The 22,747-nt window shown below is 38.4% G+C and overlaps 1 protein-coding gene across 1 annotated transcript; it reads left to right on the top strand.

The window, feature by feature from the left end:
- Nucleotides 1-8,410: 8,410 nt before the first annotated feature.
- Nucleotides 8,411-20,809, top strand: LOC131011320 (uncharacterized). The gene is made up of 11 exons (XM_057939104.1): nt 8,411-8,718; nt 8,996-9,057; nt 9,650-9,786; nt 13,353-13,411; nt 13,606-13,629; nt 14,690-14,772; nt 14,863-14,927; nt 15,230-15,279; nt 17,867-17,968; nt 19,568-19,627; nt 20,444-20,809. The coding sequence occupies exons 1-11, from the start codon at nt 8,716-8,718 to the stop codon at nt 20,576-20,578; spliced, it is 780 nt and encodes a 259-aa protein (XP_057795087.1). The 5' UTR covers nt 8,411-8,715; the 3' UTR covers nt 20,579-20,809.
- The last annotated feature ends 1,938 nt before the right edge of the window (nt 20,810-22,747 follow it).

The raw sequence follows: 22,747 nt of genomic DNA, 5'->3' as shown, positions 1-22,747 counted from the left end.
GATGTGATTCTCCCGTTGAGGGCCTGCATTTCTTTGATGTTGCACGGAGGTGTCATATCCAGTATTGCTTGCACTTTGTCTTTGTTCACCTCTAAACCGTGATGAGTTACTTGATATCCCAAGAATTTTTCAGTCCTGACCCCGAAAGTGCACTTCTTAGGATTCAGCATTAGTCAGTGCTGGCGAATAACAACGAATACTTGATCTAGATCACCGGGGTGAGAGGTGGCAGCTCTGCTCTGAACCATCATGTCGTCTACGTAAACAGACATGATTCGCCCGATCTAATTTTTGAAAATGGTGTCCATCATGCTCTGATACGTAGCTCCCGCATTTTTTAGCCCAAAAGGCATCCTAGCCCAACCAAAAACACCACAACAAACGGCGAAGGTAGTTTTTGCGATGTCCCCCGGGTGCATGCTGATCTAGTGGTAGCCTTGGAAGGCATCCATCATGGAAAGTAACTCACACCCAGTGGTGGAATCGACCAGTTGTCTATCCAGGGTAACAGGTAACAGTCCTTAGGACAAGCTGAGTTTAAATCCTGGTAATCCACACACATCCGCCATGTCTTCTCTTTCTTCTCTACCATCACTGCGTTGGACAACCATATAGGGTACTTGACTTCTACTAGATGTCCTGCCTCTAGGAGAGCTTGCACTTGCTCCCTAATAGTTGCGTCATTCTCTGGCCCGAAGTGTCTGGTCCTCTATATAACCGATTTGATTGTAGGATCCACATTCAAGCGATGCTCAACTAATGTCTTGTCTATCCCTTTCAGGTCTGCCGTGGAGAAACCAGACACATCCACATTCCGACGTAGGCACTCTATCATTTCTTTTTCTAGAGCTAGATCCATCTCAGTGCCAATTCGAGTAGTGAAAACTATCTGCCCGGGAAAAAGTTCCACCAACATGCAATGGTCATTGGTTGTCAGTAGGGGCTGCTTGTCCGAATTTCTTTTGGCTTCCTCAATCTCTGCTTTCTCTGCTATGTTCCCCGAGATGCCCTCGGTTCTGGCATTCTTCCCCAGTGCACCGCTCTGCTCATTTTGGGTTCGTTTGTGACCAACTTGGAATGTTAAACTTCTGACGTAGCATTCTTTAGAGACGACTTGATTCCCGCTAATCTCTCCTACCTTGCCTTCCTCCAGAGGAAACTTCATTCTTTAAGTGGTACATGGATACTACGGCCTGGAAGGCGTTCAGCACTGGCCTCCCTATTATAATGTTATAGCTTGGCTTTGGGAAGTCAACCACCAAGAACCAAAGAATTCTGGTCCGCGAAGTCCCTGCTTGTCCCCAGGTCATCGACAATTCTATCGATCCAAGCAAGGTGATGGATTCTCCAATAAAGTCATACAGAGGGCTGCCCGGTGGTTTCAGAGTAGCGTTCAAACCATAGCCGTTAGGCATTCCTTGTAAATGATGTTAACCGCGCTCCTAGTATCCACAAAGATCCGATGAATTGTACAATTAGCCACGTCAGCTGAGAAAACTAATGCGTCATCGTGTGGATGAATGAGACCTTCGTGGTCCTTCGGGCCAAATGTGATGTTAGGTTCCCTTGCAGCATTGCGCACTGTCATGACTTGTCGTGGATAGGTCCCAGCTTTGGCTGAGCGAATAATTTGTTTCCTTGCTCTGTTGGAAAGGGAGCCATCTTCTTCCTCAATAATCATATGGACCGTTTGTTTTTCTCCTCCAAGTGGCATGAGAGCTCCTTGTCCTACCCCCATGTTTCTCTGATTCCCGTCAGCTCTAACATTATGATTATTCCCCTGCTGCTGAGGGGGTGGCGCTTGCTTGATAAATCGATCCAATCTCCCTTGTTGAATTAATAGCTCCAATTGGTGATGGAGGTGTTCGTAATACTCTGTGGGATGCCCGTATTGGTTATGATATTCGCATAAGAAATTATTGGGCCCTGGCTTCGGTGCCCCCACTATGCATTCCCTTGGAGCTCGGAACCAAGGTTTATCCTTGATAAAATTGAAAACTTCTTCCTGAGGTTTGTTCATTGGTGTATGATCGGTGACCGATTCACATTATTCACAGCTCTGGGTCCTTGCTCATGTCATGGAGGTTGAGGGACCGCTTGCATCTCTCCTTGCATCACCCTAGGAGGTAATACTCGGAACGGTGCCCGCACTTAATACCGGTTATCGGCCTGTCCTGACTGGGCCTCTACTTTCTTTGGTTTTTGACTCTCATACTCCGTCCTTCAAGCAACTCTATTTTTTTTTTGATCGGGCAAAGTCATGTTAGATGTTAGTAGTTAGTTCTCCATCCACACCAAGAACCACCTTATCACTCCATTCACCAAAATCCACCTTATATCTCCCCAATCTCCAATTCGCTCCCAAGAGGGATCGAACCCGGGTCACTTCACTTAAGTGAGGACCCGGTGGCCAGTGGGCTAAGCCCCCTGGTTCCTTCGAGCAACTCTTGCCTCTTCCAGTTGTATATACCCCGGTAGACGAACCATAATATCATTGAAGTCCTTTGGTGGTTTGACTTGCAAATTGTAAAAAAAGGCATCGAGTCTTAACCCCCTACCAAAAGCGTAGCCTTTGATTTGTGATTCAGCTCTGGGTACTTCCAGAGATGCTTTGTTGAAGCGCACGACGAATTCCTTCAATGTTTCGTTCTGTCCCTGCCGCATGTCCATTAAAGACGTAGTCGTTTTTACCGTTCGTCTGGAGCTTGCGAATTGGCACATGAATAAGTCATGAAGGAGATCGAATAATTGAATTGAGCCGAGTTCCAGGGTTCGGAAGCATTGATGCGCCATCCCTGTCAATGTAGCTGAGAAAATCCTGCACTTGATCCCGTCGATGTATTGGTGGAGCATCACCATGGTTTCAAATCTGGCCATGTGCACCTCTGGATCCTCCGAGCCATCATAATCCATAGTAATGGACTTATAATGTTGAGGCAGCGGGTCAGCTAGGATGCCATTCGAGAATGAACTTGAGCGCAGCCTGGAGACAATTTCAGGATTGGCTGGACGATGTTGGCTTTCTCATTTTCCCTCCCGTGGGAATTGTTGGGTAGTATTTTTTCGCTTGTTGCCCTCAGCATAGCTGATATGCCTCTCCTTTTCCCTCTCACGTGGACAGGAAGCAGCCCTGCTCCTCTCCTTGTGATGTCTATATTGTTGGATTTGTATACTGAAAGCAAGAACATTTTATGCTTGTATACAATGATTCCTTTGTTCACTGTTTTATCTCCTATCTGATTGTGTTCATGATTGCATATGTATGTTCTTTATCTCTATATAAGTAGATTATATGGTGTGTTGTAGATCACAGAAGACCGTATAATTGGAATAATCTTAAGAGATATAAAATAATCACAGCCGAAATAACTCTAGGACAAGTTATTGGTTTAGGCTGCGGTATAGATGGAAGTAGTTTGTCTTGACTACTTATCTATACTGGTACGTCATTATGTATTGATAGGACCACAGTGGGATGTATTCTTCTATCTGACTTAAGTGAAGAATCAAGATCTCGGTAACTTATAAGATCTTAATACTAATAAGATTTCAGATATATATGTTGATTCGTTTATCACTTTGATTTACTATGAGTGAGAGTTATATAGTAACTTGAGTACTCTGTATCTTGGGTGATAGCGGTTAACATATGATATTTGATTATCTGTATTAGTACTCGTATCCGATAGAGGATAATGACATCCCCTTAAGGAGCTCAATAATGTTTATTGCGTTAAACCCTGCAGGTTGATTAAGTTCAGGCGCAATAATAAGGTTTGAGTGGTACTGCTTAAGGATTACAAAGAGATTAATTAATTTAAGCTGTCAGAGCTCTAATTAATTAATGGATGTTGGATATTTTAAATACGAGGATTTAATAAGTCTAAATACAAGCCCCGACTCAACACCGACAATAAAGGGGTAAGTCAATATTGGTTCTCTAGTGGAATGAACTGATATTTATAAATTAATTATGGTCTGGGCTGACCATGGATAAATTAATTTATTTGAGGCCCATCTTTATTCCTTGTATCTGGTCCCTGGACTGGCCCAATGTCTCCTAGCCCAAGAAGGGCTAGAAATCGCCCAACACTCATTACTGGCGCCCCCTCTCTCTGTATTTTCTTCTTTAAATACAGTTGTCAGCTCTCAGGAAATACACACTGATAAAATTAGGGTTTTGAGAGCTGTGGGAGGCGCAGGAAACGTGTAGGAGATTTCTAGCTTGGGACTTTCATAGTTCGTTGTCCATCCAACGGTGAAAGCTGAGCGGGATACAGTTCAGAAGATCAGAACTGGAGTCTTTCGATACGATCATCAACGACCTCTGCATCCGCTTCTCAAGTAAGTAATTCCTAACACCTATGTGCAGCTGTTAAATTCATAGGAGCATGTTTAAGATTAATCGTTGTATGATAAATTAATAATAATCCAAGAAACGATCATCGGGCAAACGGAACGTTAATTCAATTTAATATTCCTTCATAGATTCCTTATGTGGTCTTTTCTTCTTTGAGGCAGCTCTACTCTTCTCCCTTTCTTTTTCCCCAATCACTTCCTCCAACTCTTGAAGGTGTCGCTGGATGACAGAAACCCTCTTTTGTAGCAGTGCTGGATCTTTCGGCTCTTTCGTCTTTTCACGACGATTTATGATAGTCCTGGTTTGACTAGATATCTCCTCAACGTCTTCGATGAAGTCCATGTCGCCCAGGTACAAGGGCCCTGGAAGGCGCGAGTTCCCTGCTCTGTTTCCCCTGGTTGCTTTAGCTCCTTCTTGGGCATTGACAATAGTGCTTTTTAGCCGAGCTGGAGGATTGTCAGCTGGCATAATCTCCGAAGTGGTACGAGATGGCTGTGACAGCCCTGTAATCCCCAGTTCTGCAGTTACCGACATGCCCAGATTCAAATGAGTGAAGGGGACTCCCATCATTTATCTCATGCACGCGTAATTAAGCAAAGATAGCATCTGCTCAGTCATGGTGACATTTATCAGCCTTGTTCCCTGTGAGATTGGTCCTTGTGCAACAGAAGTGGCATTCGGCCCTGAGATTACCGGCCTGGCAGGACGAGTAGGTGTGGTATCACCAACGTAGAGTCCCTCGTTGGTTAGAGTGGCAGCAGTGGGGGGATCTCCCCCTTCCCTGGTGAATTCCCACATCAGATTTTTGGTGACGTTGGTATTTTCCATGACCTGTTCAGAAATTACCAGAGCTCCATAAATATCATTAAGTAATCAACTCAAGGCCAAAGAGTTTCACAAGGAAATCCAATGAGAAGACCAGCTCTGAGAATTCCCATAATAATAACGCAGCCATGAAAATTCGAGAAAACCTAGAAGAATAACCAGACCTCGACCGCAAATAAAGCGATGAGATACTGGGTTACTTGTTAACAAGATAAGAACATGAAAAAAACATGTACTATCACACTAAATCCACTCGCAGTTATTCATGTTAATAAGCATGCATATAACCTGTAAATATACCCCAACACAAGTGAAGAAACGTAATCAAGTAGGGTTATAGTAACAAAATCACAACAGCAAAAGCACAATAATAATCCCAGCATTTTCACGTAAATAAATAATCTAGTAGCCATGTGTGCTCTTCTACCCGAGATCACATAACAAAGATTTGTGACTTTGCTAAATAATCTAAGGGAGCAGTGTCAACCAGAGACCCTTCTCACGTCATAGACTCGATCCGAATTTCTCACAGACGATGCTAGTTGATAAGTTCATTAATTGCATTGTAGTGTTAGAAGAGGGGTGTTTCACCTGTTGGTAACGATCGTTGGAAAGCTTAAGCTAAGACATAGAAGAAAAGAGAAAAGGTGTTATGTTTTGTATTGCGTAACCTTACAATAAGATATGAGACTACTATTTATAGAGAGATACAAGAGGGGTAAAGAAGTCATTCCAGATTCTTATACGATCACTAGGTTAGTTAGAGAAAAGGCTTCGTTTAGGTAGCCGTCGGATATGTCAGTAGCTTGTCGACTTTTGTCTGTCATGCAGCGCTGACATGCTCCAGTGCAGTCAGTCCGGCAGCGCTGACCGCTCACTTAGTAGAAAAATCATTGAAAGCTGGCATAAGCTTTCCCTGGATGGCAGCTCTTCGGGGAATGTTGTTTGAGGTGATTCTCCTTTGATCGGGTTCAACTCTGACCATGGCTATTTGCTGCGCTTTAGACACACGCATTACTCCTCATCACTCTCTCTCAAATCATTCCTAACATTGCCTTTGAATAATCCATTCTTCAAACAATCCCAGAGTCTGGCACTCTAGACTCAGATATTCAACTCACCCATACCCTCCAACCTTCGGAGGTTTTACATAGAGATATTGCACTCTTTAAGCAATCTCTCCTTGAGCGAGCTCATTCTTACATTAAGGCCAAATTTTCAGGCCTTGAGGATTTTCATGAGGCATACCACGATGTAGTCCGCCTTCTCTACCATTCCTATCTCAAAACTGCTCCCTGGATGTAGATCCATGACCTATATGTCGTGGACTCTGTGATCAGTTTAGCCTCCGAAGAGGTAGAGTTGTATAATAAATTCGATATATCCAACATGTGGGTTGTCATACATGATTTTGAGAAGGTAGTGCGAGATTACCTTAAGTTTAAGGGTCTTATGATTCGCAGGGACTTGACCGGACAAGACGTTGGTCCCTTTGGCACCAAGGATCATGCCGAGGCTGACATGCAGATAGATGACCCAATCCTTAAAACTCAAGAAACTAAAGTCCCTGTAATTCAGACCCAGGAAACTGAAACTTAGGAACCAGAGCAACAAACTGAGGCTGCTGCGACTGAAAAGTAGGCCACCAAGGACCATACAGAAGAGAACGTGGCAAGGAAGCCACAGACTGAAGACATTCCATCTTCAGTCCAGCAACCACTCTCTCATATTCTTGAAGGTATTGCTGAGTCAATACATACTGATGCGTCGAGGTCTCCTTTACCAACGGAGAAGGACCTCGAGGATGCTATGAGAACAATGAGCGCCACTGCTAAGGCGGCAGCAAATGCCTTTATCATTTCTCCTCGGCTCACTGAGGTCCATGAATCGGAAGCTAAGGTACCGACCAACGAAGGAATAGAGGCTGCAACCCAAGAACCGGTCACTAAAGCCGTAAGGCTGGAAACTGATGCTCCGGTTGCTGAAGCCCAAGAGGCTGATCCAACAGTTGAAGTACAACACGAAGAGGCTCTTGAAGAAGGAGATTCACCTGCTGCTGAGGAATAAGAAGAAGATGACGTCAAAGAGATCGACATTGAATCACTTGCTGAAACAAATTCGGATCCCGATCTCAAAGAAGAACTTGAGTACTTAAAGCTACAACCTAGAGGCCCCATCACTCTAACTATCACAGGAACTGCTGAGAACAAAATGGAACAACTTGGAAGGCTGGTTGAAATGCAGCAGAATGAGATGCAAGATCTCAAACACAGAGTGAGTGGTAGCCATCTTTATGCCCTGGAACAGGTGCGCAAACTTAATGCTCTAGAGCAGCAAGTGAAGGACATGCATGAAGATCAGGTCCTCAACAGGACCACCTTCAACAAAAGCTTCAACGTACTGAAGTCAACATTTTTCGACCACGCATAAAAAATAGCTCCCTCAATTGTTGGCTTTGTAGCTCTGAAGAAGAAAATTGAGATTTTCGAATTGGAGCGCCAACTGTCTGATGCTCATGCGAAACAAATGTACTACAATATACTGGATCAAATCAAAGATCTTCGCGCTGACATCATCTCCAAGCTTGACATCCAGACCATGATCAACGTAGTTTTTATGCCTTCAAAGAGAAAGTGGAGTCACTCCCTGATGATGCCAAAAAGGAGGAATGATACATGGAAAAAGGTCTAGAGTTCTCATTCGTGTTAATCGTTGATGCACCTCATAAATCCAGAAGGCAAAGGGAAAGCAATCCAACCATATCAATCTGTATCCAATGAACACCAGACTGCTTCTACAAAGAGGCCACACACTGATGCAGAGGGTCCCCAGCCGAGGAAGAAACTGAAACTCGACCGCTCTGCTCCTGCTGTCTCTCCTCGATCAACTCTAGCTCAAGCACTGAACCTGGTAGCCACCCAGGAACTGAAGTCCTTTGAGAAGGCGAGTCTACTGAGGTCCCACGCCATTGAGATACAAGAATTGAGTATGGTTCTCCGTTCTTATTTTAAATCTCAGTTCTCATTTGAACCTCTCTCTATATATATGTATAAATTTATATATATTTGAAAATAATTATATTGTATATAGTGAAGAACATAATTAAAAATTAAAAATATTATTTTTAAATTATTTTTCAGTGAATAATTTCTTTAATAATATGTATTTAATAATTTATTAATATTAGTAATTAATAATTCCGTGAATTTTCCATCTAGAAAGTATATATTCAAAAGTGATCAATGATCTACTCTTGTGAGGGGCCTACCAAGCGCGAGCCTTCCACTGGTGGTGGTGCTGATTTGGTTCTGAGCGAAGACTGAAGATACACTAGAGAAGGAATCCGTCTACCAAAAGGAAGAAAACATAGATTTATAGTAAAAAAAGAGACAATAGGAATACTGTGGGCGGCTTGGAGTGAGAAATTCTTCCGATTAATTGTAACCCTAGCTCGTCTTCGCGTGTTCCGGTCACAGCCTTTGCTAATTGCATCAAATCTCGACAATTAGGGTTTCTCTGCGCCTCTCAAGATGGTCGGTGCTTTATTTTTCAATCTATTTGGTGGATGTTACCGGTTATTGCTCAATTTATGTTAAAGCTTCAAAATCTTCAGCTTGATATGCTTATTACATCACTTCTTTGTATTTCAACCACTATATAAGCCGTAATTTGTGTTCGAAGTGTTATTGATGCTAACTGTATTGATTTGGTCCAGTTAAAATTCCTTAGTTATTTGTTAAAATTAACCAACTTGCTAGCTTTTATTTTGGTTTGTGCACTATTGCTTGCTGAAAGGTTATTTCTTGACAGAACAAGCTGGGCAGAGGGCAGCGGGACAAAGTACAACAGTTCATGTCTATTACTGGGGCGAGGTACCTGAATTACTCGATTTTGGACTTGAATTCTTGTCCAACTTTTTTCTTTGATGAATTTTGTGTTTGTTACATATGCTCTTCTTCATGCAGATTTCCCATTGTGCTTACGTGGTTCATTTTATTTTATTTTGTTTATTTGTTTGGGCCTTGGGGAGTGCTAGGGTACTTTGTAGTTTCGATGAGGTTTTGTGCCGTTCTGGACCTTTATGATTTAAATTAAGGCTAACTATTTATCAAATTGCACCACTATAGAGGTGGATTTCTTTTTTTGCTTTATGCAAATATAACATATCTTTCTTTACTGATTATTTACTTTAGTTATTGGTGCATTAGTATTGGAATATCCATCTCATGTTTGGGATAAATCATTTACAAAAAATATTCTCTATCCTTTGATACCATCTTGGGAGAAGTGTAATTTAATTTACATCCCCTTTCTTATGTGGCAATGACTAGATGGTAGGACCCGACCAAACTTTAACTAAATTCATCCTTTGGTTTTGACTTCTTGGTCCTTGTAGTGTTGTATTCTATGTACTTTAATTTGTATATAACAATCCTGCAGTTTGACTAATATATTTTTATGCAGTGAAAAAGTTGCTGTCCAAGCATTGAAGGCTAGTGATTGGCAATTTGAAGGAGCGTTCGACATATTCTATAGCCATTCCCACGTAAAGTCTGTTGCTGACACTAGGCATTTAGAGGAGCTCTACAATAGATACAAAGGTAATCTATTACTTTATTATATTGTATCACTGCATTTTGTTTTCATTATTTGTGTCCAACATCTTCATTTTTCAAGCTGTCTCTTGATGATGAAATATAATTTGGACAAGGTCCTTTTAGCCCCTATAGTATTTCATGGGGTGCACGTATACTGTTTTAACTTTCTAAATTGGCTCATCTAGCCTCTTGATTGGACTGTCGCTGTTAACATCTCTTCACTAAGTGTTACTATTTCCATTAGCTAATACACATGAACATACATTTTCATAATCACTCGGATCTTCTCACACACTTGCACACACTTTTGCTGACAGTTTTGAGTAGCAATTTAAAAAATTCAAGAATAATATAAAAAGCTTAAATTAGCTCCATTTCTATCTCCTTTATCTGATCTTGTTCTAACACAGGAGGGTTTATCTTTTCTCTCTCATTCTTCCTTAAAATGTATGAGACATGCAGTTTTCATTTTCTTTTTAGATTGTCCCTCTCCTCACAACTCAAAAGAAATCCTTGTCTCACACCTCGACCCCGGCTGCAGTTTTGCGCGGTGTAAAGGAAACCATGCTTCCAAAAACATACACAACTGAATTAGGCCTCTTTGAATCGAGGCATTGCACGCAATCATGTTTGTCCTTTCCTGATTTCTCTTGGTTATTTTTTTTCAGCTTCATTGATTTTTCGTACGAAAAGGGGGCCTAAATGCCATTCTTTATCCAACTAACATTTTTGTAGTAATCAGGATAGATGGATTTAGAACTTGTTAAAGATTGCTTCATAACTTCTCTTATATGCTCCATGAATCTGCACCTGCAACTTTGTGTAATCGTTTTCATCTTTCTGTCTTGAAAACTACGACACTTGTGTCCTAACAAACTCCACTTTTTGTGGAAGATTCAGTACAACAAAGGTCTCAGAATCAAATGACAGTTTGTGCAAGGTTCTTGACAAATGCAACTGCGTTAAACCAGGCAGCCGTTTTGTAGAAACTAGTTGGTTTCTTGCCTGTAATAGTTGGAGATAACTTAGGCAAGTTGAAATCAATGTCATTTGGCTTAATGTTAAAGGCTGCATGAGACAAAAAATAGCATGAGCGTCGAAATAGTATAAGGGGCTAAGTGGACCTTGTCTTAATTGAAACAGCAAATGCAGAACTCCATGCCTTTACATTATTTGTATGTTTTATCAAGAGGCAGTGGTTACTCTTGATTTTGTGAATATATTATCAACGAGAGTACATATTTGTCTTTCTATTTCCCCCTCCCCTGTTTATGCGCTGATCCTCTGGGAAAATGCTACTGTATTTCCAACTGGAATCTTGAGGTAGAACTTTGGAGCTAGTATGCCATATTATATGGCAATAAGTTCCTAGTAATTGTTGAAATGGATGTTTTAAGGTGTGTGGAGATTGTTGTTGTTGTTATGATTATCAATCAAGTCCTGTGTTGGGCATTGAAGTATTCATATAATCTCCATTGGGGCAAGCAACACTGCCAGTCGACTTAGCATGATCATGTAGCCATGTCATGCCGATGCGGACAATTGGTATCAAAGCCATGATCCCAAACCTCTAGCCGTGCCATACTACTCAGACTTGGACATGATTATCCATGTCATATAGTTTATACCCAAGAATCCCCGGTTCATAACCTAAGAGCGCACATTTATGAGCATGGCCACAAACTTGGCGTTATTGGCCACATCAAAGAAGGGGTAGGCAAAGGTCCATAATTCCAAGGGAAGGCAGGACTGAAACACCATAATCTGTACAACTGGAAGGACATGTCCGTGTATCATTTCGACTACACCTTTTGCTGAGGTGTATGAACACAAGGGTGGTTATGGAGGACTCCCTCACACCGCAAGGATGATTGACATTCCATTACAGAAACTCTACCATATAATCTATATGTACAGTTCATGCCTAGTACCAAATTGTGTTTGAACCATTCGAACAAATTGTTTAAGAACATGTAATGTTTGATCCTTGTGACCATTAAAAATACTTGTATCCCTCAACAAAAGTCATCTACCGAAGTGAGAAAATAGGGAGTGTCTATCAGGCTATGAGCATCACAAGGTCCCCATATCTCAACCTTGGTTTTAAAAGGCACGCCTAGGCGCGGCACTCAGGCGTGGTGCACCATTAGGGCTTTTTTTAGTCACAGGTGAGCTCACCTACGTAAGGCGGGCCTAGGCTCAGAAGCGCGGAGGCGCGCGCCTTCGGACCATCTAGGGTTTTGAATTTTTAAAAGATTTAAAACCCTCTTTTAGAACAGAACACACGTTGCACAGCCCTAAACCTTCCCTTCCTCCCCCCACCCCCGCGCTGCTTGCCGCCAGCAGCCCGCTGGGATTGCCGCTCAGTCTTCACTCTTCAATTTTTTTTTCTCTTTTTTCAGCTGCCTCATATTAACTTTATTTTGATTAACTCTTTAATTTCTCCAATTGTTTTTCAACCTCTTTTTAATTAACTCTTTAATTAACTTCATATTAATTTCAGCTGAATCAGCTCTCTTACTTAAGAATTTAACTCAAAAAATAAAGTGTGATAAATTCTTATATATTACTTTATTTATATTTCAGATTTTTAGTTATAATGGCTTCCGATAGTTCAAATGTAGCATTAACGGAGTTCCTTTTCTAATAGTTATAATTATAATGGTCCCTCCAAGTATGTATGAGCTAAGAGTTCCACTTCTAAAGAAGGAAGTGGATGCCACTAACACCCAAATGTTGGAGTACAAGAAAGAATGTACAATAAAGGGTTGTTCTATTTTATCCGATGGATGGCGAGATTCTCAACATCTACTAAATTCAAATTACATTTAGACGGAAAAGAACCGTTGGGGAAAGGTTTTTAATATGATTTGGCCTTGCGGCATATGCCTGGGAAAGAGAAGAATTTGTTGAAGTTAATAAGAAATATTGTCAGATTGTTATACTGAAGGTGACTCCATGCCCTAGTGCTGTGTTTTGTACTTCGATGTGTTGAGCCCATGGTTAATGCTAGTTTACTATCTAAGCATTCAGCACTCCTTATCTTGGAGCAATCAGTAGATATTGTGCAATATCTGCATCCAAATTGATTCCATACCTCGGTGGTTTGTAACCAAGGTTTAAAGGATCTGGTCCATCTGGAAGCTTGCAAAATTTCCTTGCTACTTATGTTTCGAAAGTTATGAAAATATCATAAGCTAGAACATAAAAATTGGGTTTACGAAATAAAATTCTGGCCATCCGCTGAAATTTAACATATATTGATATACCGACCACCAATATTTTCTCAAAATCAGATACCAATATTTCCACATAGTCAGATGTTTTTGAGCCTTGCTTGTTATGCGATATAATGAGCCAAGGTAAATGCAAATAGATTGTTTCTGCACCTCCCCCCCTTCCCCCCCCCCCCACCCCTCACCAAAGAAAAAGAAAAAGAAATGGAGTACATAATGACAGTTTATTTTGATTGCAAATGTTCCATTGCTGTTCAGTTGGTTGTCTGAACATTTTTTCCTTCTAGATCCTTGCCTGTCAAATATATTACAACAAGTTGTCTTATTTTTCAGATCCCTATGCTGATATGATTTTGGTTGATGGAATTACCCTCCTATGCAATGACCTTCAGGTAGATTTAGCAATTACCTCATGGGCACACCTGCCCGTTATTTTATAATGTTTGGAGAAGAAGATCCTTATGCATTATTGACATTGCTTACATTATATGGAATTTGTCAAAACCCCCTTTACCTGTCTATTTTTCTATATCTTTAACCGAGTGTAGATACACCAGTAACATGCAAAATGCTTTTCTTTTGCTAGGTTGATCCCCAAGATATTGTCATGGTAAGTTACAGCTGAACTTAAGCATCTACATTTCTTTAATTTCTTAATTTTGTAGATTGCTTAGGTTAGGATCCTTTTTGTGAAGCAAACTACTCCATCTTTTATCTAATGACTGAAACATTAGTTGGTTGCTTTTGGTTTTGTTCTTCTTTGTCCATCATTAGTACCAATTAGCCCTCCTCCCTCCCCACCTCCAAAAGAACAATGGAACTCATTTTTTAACAAAGTAAACACCAAATTGCTTGGTCAGTCCTTCGATGATAATATTAAACAGTAAAAATGTTTTTCCATCAGAGACATATGTCTACTGATATGGTTGATGGGTTGTGAGTGTTAGCTACTATTATTGTATTATAATTCCTTCTGGTCTATTTTTTTATGCACAGGATATTATTCTGAGCGTAAAATTTCTAATATATTAATATTGGAGGGTTTCAAATATCAGGGTTAGGGTAGTTGTATCGGATATGTTTAGTGACACCAGAAGTTCCTTCTTCCTTTGTGTGTGCGTGTGTGTGTGTCTGGGGATGGGGGTTGTATGCATGTATTTCTTGGGGGTGGGGGTTGTATGCATGTATTTCTTCCAAGTTCCTTTTACTTTTGTGTCCTTTTCCATTGATTATGTGGGTGCATGGGTGCTTTTCTATGAATTGTCGGCGAAGGATATCAGTATTCTGTAGTGACAATCACCAAAAATAATCTGGAGCTGATACATGCTGATTAATATTCTCAGTTGAGTGAGTTCTTATCAAGTAAAATTTCGAAATCTTAGGTGTGGGGATTTACACATATCTCAATGACTTGGTTGCATTCCCATAAGTTAATAAGACATTGGTTGACTTGGAAAAGCATTCATTAAGGTAAGCCGATCAGGTGGCCAGATACTATTAATATAAGTGTTATTGTAATATTCTTCCATTAGTTAATGGGACTGGTAATGAAAATTCTGGCTGGTTATGTAACCAAAAAGATATGCACATAAGCATTTGGTAAAAAATGTCAGTTTTATATCAGGATCAGATTTTTTCCTATTTATATTTCAATATGCTATACCATATAGTTGGTGGTCTCATGGCATATGAAGGCTGCTACCATGTGTGAATTTTCAAAGCAAGAGTTCATCACTGGATTACAGTCTCTGGGGTGAGTATAGTAAAAGTCTTTCCAAAGCTTCTTATATTTATCTATTTTCCTTTCCCTGATTGAACATTCTGTGCTGATGGTCTTTCACAGGATTGATTCGCTGGAGAAGTTTAGAGAAAGGATACCATTTATGCGTTCTGAACTGAAAGATGAACGTATGTATTGTTGTCTTATCACTAGTCTAGAAAATTATATGTTTATCCAATTCACTGTTTCTTTTGATGGCTTCATAAAATCCTTTTTCTCATTAATATTGAATGCTATATGTTTTATGCCACGACTTGTTCTCTAATCTTTAAAAAGCAAAATTACGGCAAAAATAAATTTCACAATGTAGAACGTGTTTTCATGCTAAAAGATTGAAGAAATGATTGATTTTGATTTTTAAAAAAGTTTAATATCAGTACTTCGTCTATCGGCTTTTCTGTTGCTAAACAATTATAATTAATTTTGCCAGAAAAATTCCGGGAGATCTATAACTATGCTTTTGGATGGGCAAAAGAGAAGGTAGCTTTCTGTACTCAATTGAGATAATTTTTTTACTTAACTAATCTTGATCATATTGGATGAGAACTACTCCCTCCGTCCCCCAAACATCTTCCTAAGGGAGGGTGGCACGGGTTTTAATAAAAGTTAGTTGTGTATTTGATGAGTGGAGAATGGGTCCCACAAAAAGTGAAGATTGCAAGAGTAATAGTGAGTGTAATTATTTCCAAAAATAGGTTAGGAAGATGTTTTGGAGACGAACCAAAATAGAAAGAGAGGAAGATGTTTGAGGGACGGAGGGAGTAATATTTAGGCAGCCTCAGAAGCCATATTATCACTGAAATTGTAATTGGTTCTGGAGGAAATCTGCATAACAATGTGAGAATTTATTTGAAGATTAAATAAAGCATACCAAACTGCACCACCAAGCATGGAAATAACGGCAAAGAGTGTATTAATCCCTTCACCACTTAAAGAGTTTAAAGGATTCAACACTTGAATAGATAGAAGGCATGTGAAGATATGTTATTGCACAGACTTTAACAACTTTAATCAGACTTAGTTTGAACCACAATGATCCTTCCGGTTTACATTCTTTGGTTGCTATTTTTAAATGTCAAAACAAGCATATGCTTGTGCATATATTGACCTGAAGCTACTATACATTAATAGGTGCCATTAGGATTTTATTTGCTTTAGATTGTTTAATTCTTTTTTGTGTTAGTTCAAGTCTTATATATCACTAGAATGGATTATCTTCCAGAATTAATACTACTGGTGTAAAAATGCTTGAACAGTTTGAGAGACAATCCCTATTTATTCTTCTCCACGTTCTTCTCTCTTGACTCGTTTCTTGTTTGATAGTTGCAGGATTCATTCGGTGCTATTTGTTGTAGCACTGTCTTCCTTCCCTGTGTTCTCTTTTTTCTTCTCTTTATTATAGAAGAATTTGTATGTGGTGTCATTACCTAAGTCAGCCCCCACCTTCCAACAGCATAAGCACCGAAATGTTAATCAATTAATATTGCATTCAGCTCACTGGAAGGAAGATCTTCATGTTATCTTGAACTTGAAGTACTTATTCTAGTTCATAATGAAACCAAGTTCTGTTTCTTCATGAAGATATCCAGCCAATGTTTTAAAAAACTAAATCGGGAACCGAGGAGTTTTCTTATAGCACCATGAGGCGTAGGAACCGATTCGAATCGAGGCGTAGGAACCGATTCAAGCCGTAAGCCTTTAAGAAAAATTATAGGTTCATAAATATAATAGGTTCATAACAAAATAACTAATACCATAGAGTCAAAAGCTATAGTAGAATACCAACTTAACAGTCATAAACTTGGTTTTAAAAAGCGCGCTTAAGCGCAAAAAAGCGCACGCTTTTGGTGAAGCGCACGTCTGGGCTTTTTTCTGAGCGAGGCGCACTTACCTACAGGAAGCGCGGAGAAGCGCTCAAAAGCGCAAAAAAGCGCGCCTAGGCGAGAAGCGCTGAAGCGCGGGCTTTTAGTATGTCAGGGTTAGGTTTTAAAATTTTTAAAAAACTAGGTTTTATTTCATTAAAACAAATGCGTGCCTCCCCTCTTCTCCCATCCCTCTGGCGACCCTAACCTGTTCTGCCCACCGTCCAGCGCCGACCGCCGTCGCGCGCCGCCTCCAGCCGGCCGCCGTCGTCGCCAGCCGTCCGCTGCCGCCGCCGGTCGTCATCCAAAGGTAAAGTTGCTTCGGGTTCGAGAAGACTCTTAGATGAGGATGAGGATGATGGTGGGGAGGAGATGGAAGAGGACATTGGTGAAGACAAAGATGATGAAGGAGATGGGGATGATGCACTTAATGATGATGATGATTTTTGATTAGTTGCTTGAGATTTGATCGAACTTTTAGACTTACGTACTTTAAACTTAAGTATTTGTGTGTTTTAACTTTTAAATTAAGTATTTGTGTGTTTAAGTATTTGTGGTTTTAAGTATTTGTGTTTTTTGCTATAAAGTATATTGTAGGTAAATTATATATTAGAATTTTTTAGGTTTTAGCGCGTTTCGCCTACGAAAAGCCCGCGCTTTCACCAAAAGCCCGCGCTTTAGGCCCTGGGGCAGTTTGCGCTTCGGTGCGCTTCGCGCTTTTTTAAACCAAGGTCATAAAGCGTAGTTTCTGCAACCCTTAGTCTTACTCTTACGTGTATTAGGCTATTAGTATTAGGTATTAATTAAAATGTAGGGCTTTACTATAAATTGTGCCTAAATTAATAAAGCCTATGAGTAATTAGGTTAAAATTGACAAAGCCCATGAGTAATTAGGTTAAAATTGATAAAACCCATTTAAATTGGGCTGAAAATTCAGATTATAACTGAGGCTTAAGCCTCAAAAGAACTGATTCCTAGGCACCGCCTCAGATAGCCTCAGTTAATTGAGGCGCACGATTCTGCTAATTCAACAGAGGCGCCGCCTCAGATGCGGTTTTCCACCGAATGGAACTAAGGCGAGCCTCAGTTCCTACGCCTCAATGGTTTTTTAAAACATTGTATCCAGCTTAAAGTCATGTGTCAGATTTCTTTGTAAGTTTAATTTCCAATTTAATAACGCACTCTAAATTTTCTGTTAAATACAGGGCCAGAAGTCTTTGGCATTGGATACTGCAATTGGGATGTGGCAGTTGCTGTTTGCAGAAAAGCAATGGCCATTAGTCGATCATTGGTGCCAGTTCCTGCAGGTAGAACAATTGTATCTTGGTATTGTGGAATGAGTTACTCTTTCATGCTAAGAAAAAAGTGGCGTGATTTTGCTTAAACTGAAAATAGAAGAAATTCTCGCCCAAATAAGGGTTATAGGCTGGGGCTGGAATCCTATTCCCCTTCAACTAAACATTGGAATGCTGAAAGCTTAGGGAGTCTCTCTCTTATTTTTTATTTTTTATTTTTTATTTATTTTTATTGAATTTTCACATTTAAATTTTTCAGTATTTTCAGAACAATTCACAGAGTCCAATGTTTTTTTTTTGGGTTAATTGGCTGTAAATACAAACACTATATTCAAATTCTGGTTTTCCCATACATTATGAAATTGGTGTTAAAATACACAAACTTTCACCGTTTCTGGAATTTTCCCAAATTTAAATTCCGGCCAAATCAAATTTGATCTGGCACCAAAATTTTAATGCGTGGCATGACATCTTCCGACTGCCCACAACTGCGAATCTCACAACACTGATGAACTCCAAATTTTCTTACTCTGCCGCATGGATGTGCCATAGGGTTTTAATGAAGCTGCATTGTTTTAGTTTCGACCCTAGTATTTTATTTTTAAGTTGCAAAACAACATCACTTCCTCTCACAATACTACATCATTTTGACTGCGGGAGTCGTGCCACGTATTAAAATCCGGTGCCAAGTCAGATTTGATTTGACCGGAATTTAAATTCGGGGGAAATTCCAGAAATGATGAAAGTTTATGCATTTTGACACCAATTTTATAGAATATGGGAAAATCCAGAATTTGACTATAATGTTTGGATTTACAGCCAATTACCCTGATTTTTTTGTTAAAAGTGTTTTAATTTTGCTTTGATGAAGGATTTGATATTTTAGATGTATAAGTTTGGATAATGAAAATATGTTTGATTATTCCATTTTGACTTATTGGTATTTTTGTGGTTAGTATGAAGAGAATAATGTTTAAGTAGTGGGTCCTACTGTAATGTAATGATGATATATGATTGTGATGTATGATAAAGGATTAGAAAACTGAAAGTAGAAATTGGAAAGGACTAAAACAAATGTGTTTTGAGTGTTCTTCATATTAGAAAATTGAGGAAAATGGGATAGAAATTAAAAAAATATCCTTAGTTTTTTCTTATCTCATACCACTGCAGAACTTAACTAAAGTTTTTGACAGAAAGGTACATATGTTTATTAAGATTAGTGTTTCCGAAGATCTTTCAAATTTACATTTTATATACTCCCTCCGTCCCCTAAATATATGCATGAAATCTTCTGGCACAGGTTTCAATATTAGTTGTTGAGTTTATTGATTGTGGAAAAAGGGTCCCACATTGAGGGTATTGTTAAGTTGATTATGAATAAATAAGTGTAAGTTATAAGCCTCTTGAAAAGTGTAAGTTATAAGGATAAAATTGTCCAAATTATGTGTGGAGTAGTGTCCAAAAATAGAAAATGTATATATTTGGGGATGTATCAAAAAGAAATAAATGCATAATTTTAGGGGACATGGAGTATTATATTTTCTAGCGCTATATGGGTTTTTGTCCTGGCTATGTATTGTTGACACATTGAGTGTTTATTTGCTTCTTCAGGCTCGGCATAACAAAGCAATTTCTCGCGATACCTGGTCACAACTTTTGGAATTTGCAAGGGTAACTAATGAATACAAACTCTCTCTGGCATACACCCTCATGCATATCATCCTATTTCTCGCCCTGTTTTATTATGTTACAGTTGTGCTGATTGAGTCATTGCTGGCCTAATTCTAATTTAGATTTTGACCAATCATGCAGTCACTATTTGTATTTACACATGCAAGTTTTATAAGAAAATGATCTAAAATTCGAAACTTGGTACATACATGCTCTTCATTTTGCTTCATAGAATCTGTACTTTGTGATCTAATTACTGGGTAAATTCTATTGGGTTAATCATAATGTGTCCCCAACTTTCAGTGTTTGACAAAAAATGCCTATGTTTTCACTTCAAAACCCTCAACAATGGAAAAAGTTTGATTTATGTTCTGCCAGAATTTGGCAATAGAATAATTAGTCACCTAGCCGGAATCTGTATTATTTAATATAAAATTGTAGAAAAACCCTAAACCCTTAATTCCACGTAAGAATCTGACTAGGTGACTCATGGGGTTAACCATATTTTTTAAGGCGGGACATAAATTGAACATTTTCCATAATTGAGGGTTTTTGAAGTGCAAAAACATAAGTTCGGGACATTGTTTTGGAAAACGCTGAAAGTTGGGGATACAAACTATGATTAATCCAATTCTATTCTACCCTTAGAGGTACAGCCCTATTCAAGATGATTTTTTAAATATCCTGTACTTGTTTAAGGTTTTTCTTAGTTTGAAATCCACAGGATATATGTCAAAACATCAGCAGCTTGGTTAGCTAAAATTACCCTAATTACTGACTGTTCTGGATTTTTTGTTTTTTATTCTATAAATGCAGATAGTTGACCCTGCATTGTCAAACTATGATCCAGAAGGGGCTTGGCCGTATCTGATTGATGAATTTGTTGACTATTTGACTGAATATGGCATAATTCAGAAGGGCAAGTTGAGTGATTGGAGCTACAAACTTTGATTGATTGCTTAGTTGTGTATTAATTCCATTCTGAATTTCATTTTAGATTGATGATGTAAAATTGAGAAAAAAACACAATGAACTTAATAGCAATTGTGTGTTATACTGTGGGGCTTGTTCGAAATCACACATTAATATCTTATTTTAAAATAGTTTGGTTACTGTGAATTGTTAACAAGTGCTGGAATGTATTTTGAAGAAATATTTATTCAATGGCCCTTGCTTCTAAAATATTATAATTTTTTTTTTTGATCGGGCAAAGTCATGTTAGATGTTAATAATTAGTTCCCCATCCACTCCAAGAATTACCTTATCTCTCCATTCACCAAAATCTACCTTATATCTCCTCAAACTCCAATTCGCTCCCAATAGGGATCGAACTCGGGTCACTTCACTTAAGTGAGGACCCGGTGGCCAGTGGGCTAAGCCCCCTGGTTGCTTCTAAAATATTATAATATTTTGGTTACACTATGCTTTTACCAAAATAGTAAGATGAGGTATATTTTGGTTACATTTTATGCTTTTACCAAGATAGTGAGATGCGATATATTTTGGTTACATTGTATGCTTTTACCAAAATAGTTAGAATTTCTCATCATCAGGACCTACATTTAGATTAAGGTTGAAGAGCTCAGCTAGTCTTTGCTTTTGGTTTTTGGTTCTCACAATATTACACTTTAACAAAACGTTTATTTTGGGTGCAAATACAGGTAGGGGATGGGTATTTCAATCAGAATGTTAGAGGAGGTTTTTGCACTTTGGTTAATCACTACATTGTGAGATCATCTCCATTAAATTTACACAATTCTAGTGTAGATTTTATACTATTGTAGGGTTATTTTATGTTCATCTTTGACGGTCAATTCTACGTTTACCTTTATAAGTGAACATAGTCTAGTATTGGATTAATACTAGTATGTCCGTTCGTGCGAACTTAAATGATATTTTAAATAAATAAAGTATAAATATTAAACAGAATCAAAATATAAATAAATGAAAAATATGGTTTAAAAATAAAATATTAATTACTTAATAAAATCCCGAATTTAAAAATGTAATTTTCAATTATGTATGAGGTGTAATGATAATTATAGTTATTAAATAATTTTAAATTATTGAAAATTAATATACACATTATTATTATAGAGTATTCCTCATAATAATAAATAAATAAAAAGGTTGTAAAATTTTAACAAAGAGGGAGAATAAAATATATTAAAATTTTAATAACCTATTCGTTTTAAATTTATTTTTGATGATTTTTATATCATATTAAAGATCTTGTTACGAAGTTAAACTTAAGATGCATATTGAATATTTCTTCATAAATCAAATTTGACGATATTTAAAAAAGAATTAAAATTATAAAAGAAAAGAGAAAAAATATAGTGAAAAAATTGATGGGAGAAGAGAGAAAAAATTAGACGGAAAAATTGGAGGGAGAAAACTCCTCTTTTATATATTATATAGATTGTATCTATTAAACGTGTATTATATTTACATTTTTGCTTAATGCTTAATAATATTTAATTACAATTAAATGTAACATGATTTAAATTACTTTTAAATAAGAGCAAAAACTTGGGTGAGACTAAGTGTATGGGTGAAACGGGTCGGGGCTAGGGTGTAGGTCGAGGTAGGTCTAGGCGCGGGTTGCGGGTTACAGTCTGGTTGAAAATTACAGATAATTCAAAGTAATTATTGTTGTGATGAAAAGTAATAATCGACGAAATGTAATATTTTGTCAAACATTACTTTTTCTCGATAATTGCTATTTTTATTCACGAGAACTTGTACTTTTTGTTTAGTTGGTCAAATAGTTATTGTCAGTAAGAAAAAGTAACAATTGATATGAAGAAAGATAATGTTTCAATAGATATAATGCTAAAAAAGCAACATTAGAGATAGTAGGCGAAGAAGTATACCACTAGGCTAGCGAGTCTTATTTGTAGAAAATAAGATAGTTTTTATTTATACACTGCTACTGGAAATCGAAAATCAATTGAAAAGAAAAAATCACTGCTCATGGGAATCGAACATGTGCATTAGAGATGGTAGACGAATGAGCGTACCACTGAGCTAACGCGTGTTGTTCGTAATATTGCAGATAAGTTTTATTTATACGCTCCTGGTGTGAACCGGTCTCATGGATGAGAGATCAGTCTCACT

This window comes from Salvia miltiorrhiza, chromosome 2 (assembly GCF_028751815.1).
Source record: "Salvia miltiorrhiza cultivar Shanhuang (shh) chromosome 2, IMPLAD_Smil_shh, whole genome shotgun sequence".
NCBI lineage: Eukaryota > Viridiplantae > Streptophyta > Magnoliopsida > Lamiales > Lamiaceae > Salvia > Salvia miltiorrhiza.
The sequence above is the reverse complement of the archived record's forward strand: the minus strand, read 5'-3'. Positions and strand labels throughout refer to the sequence as shown.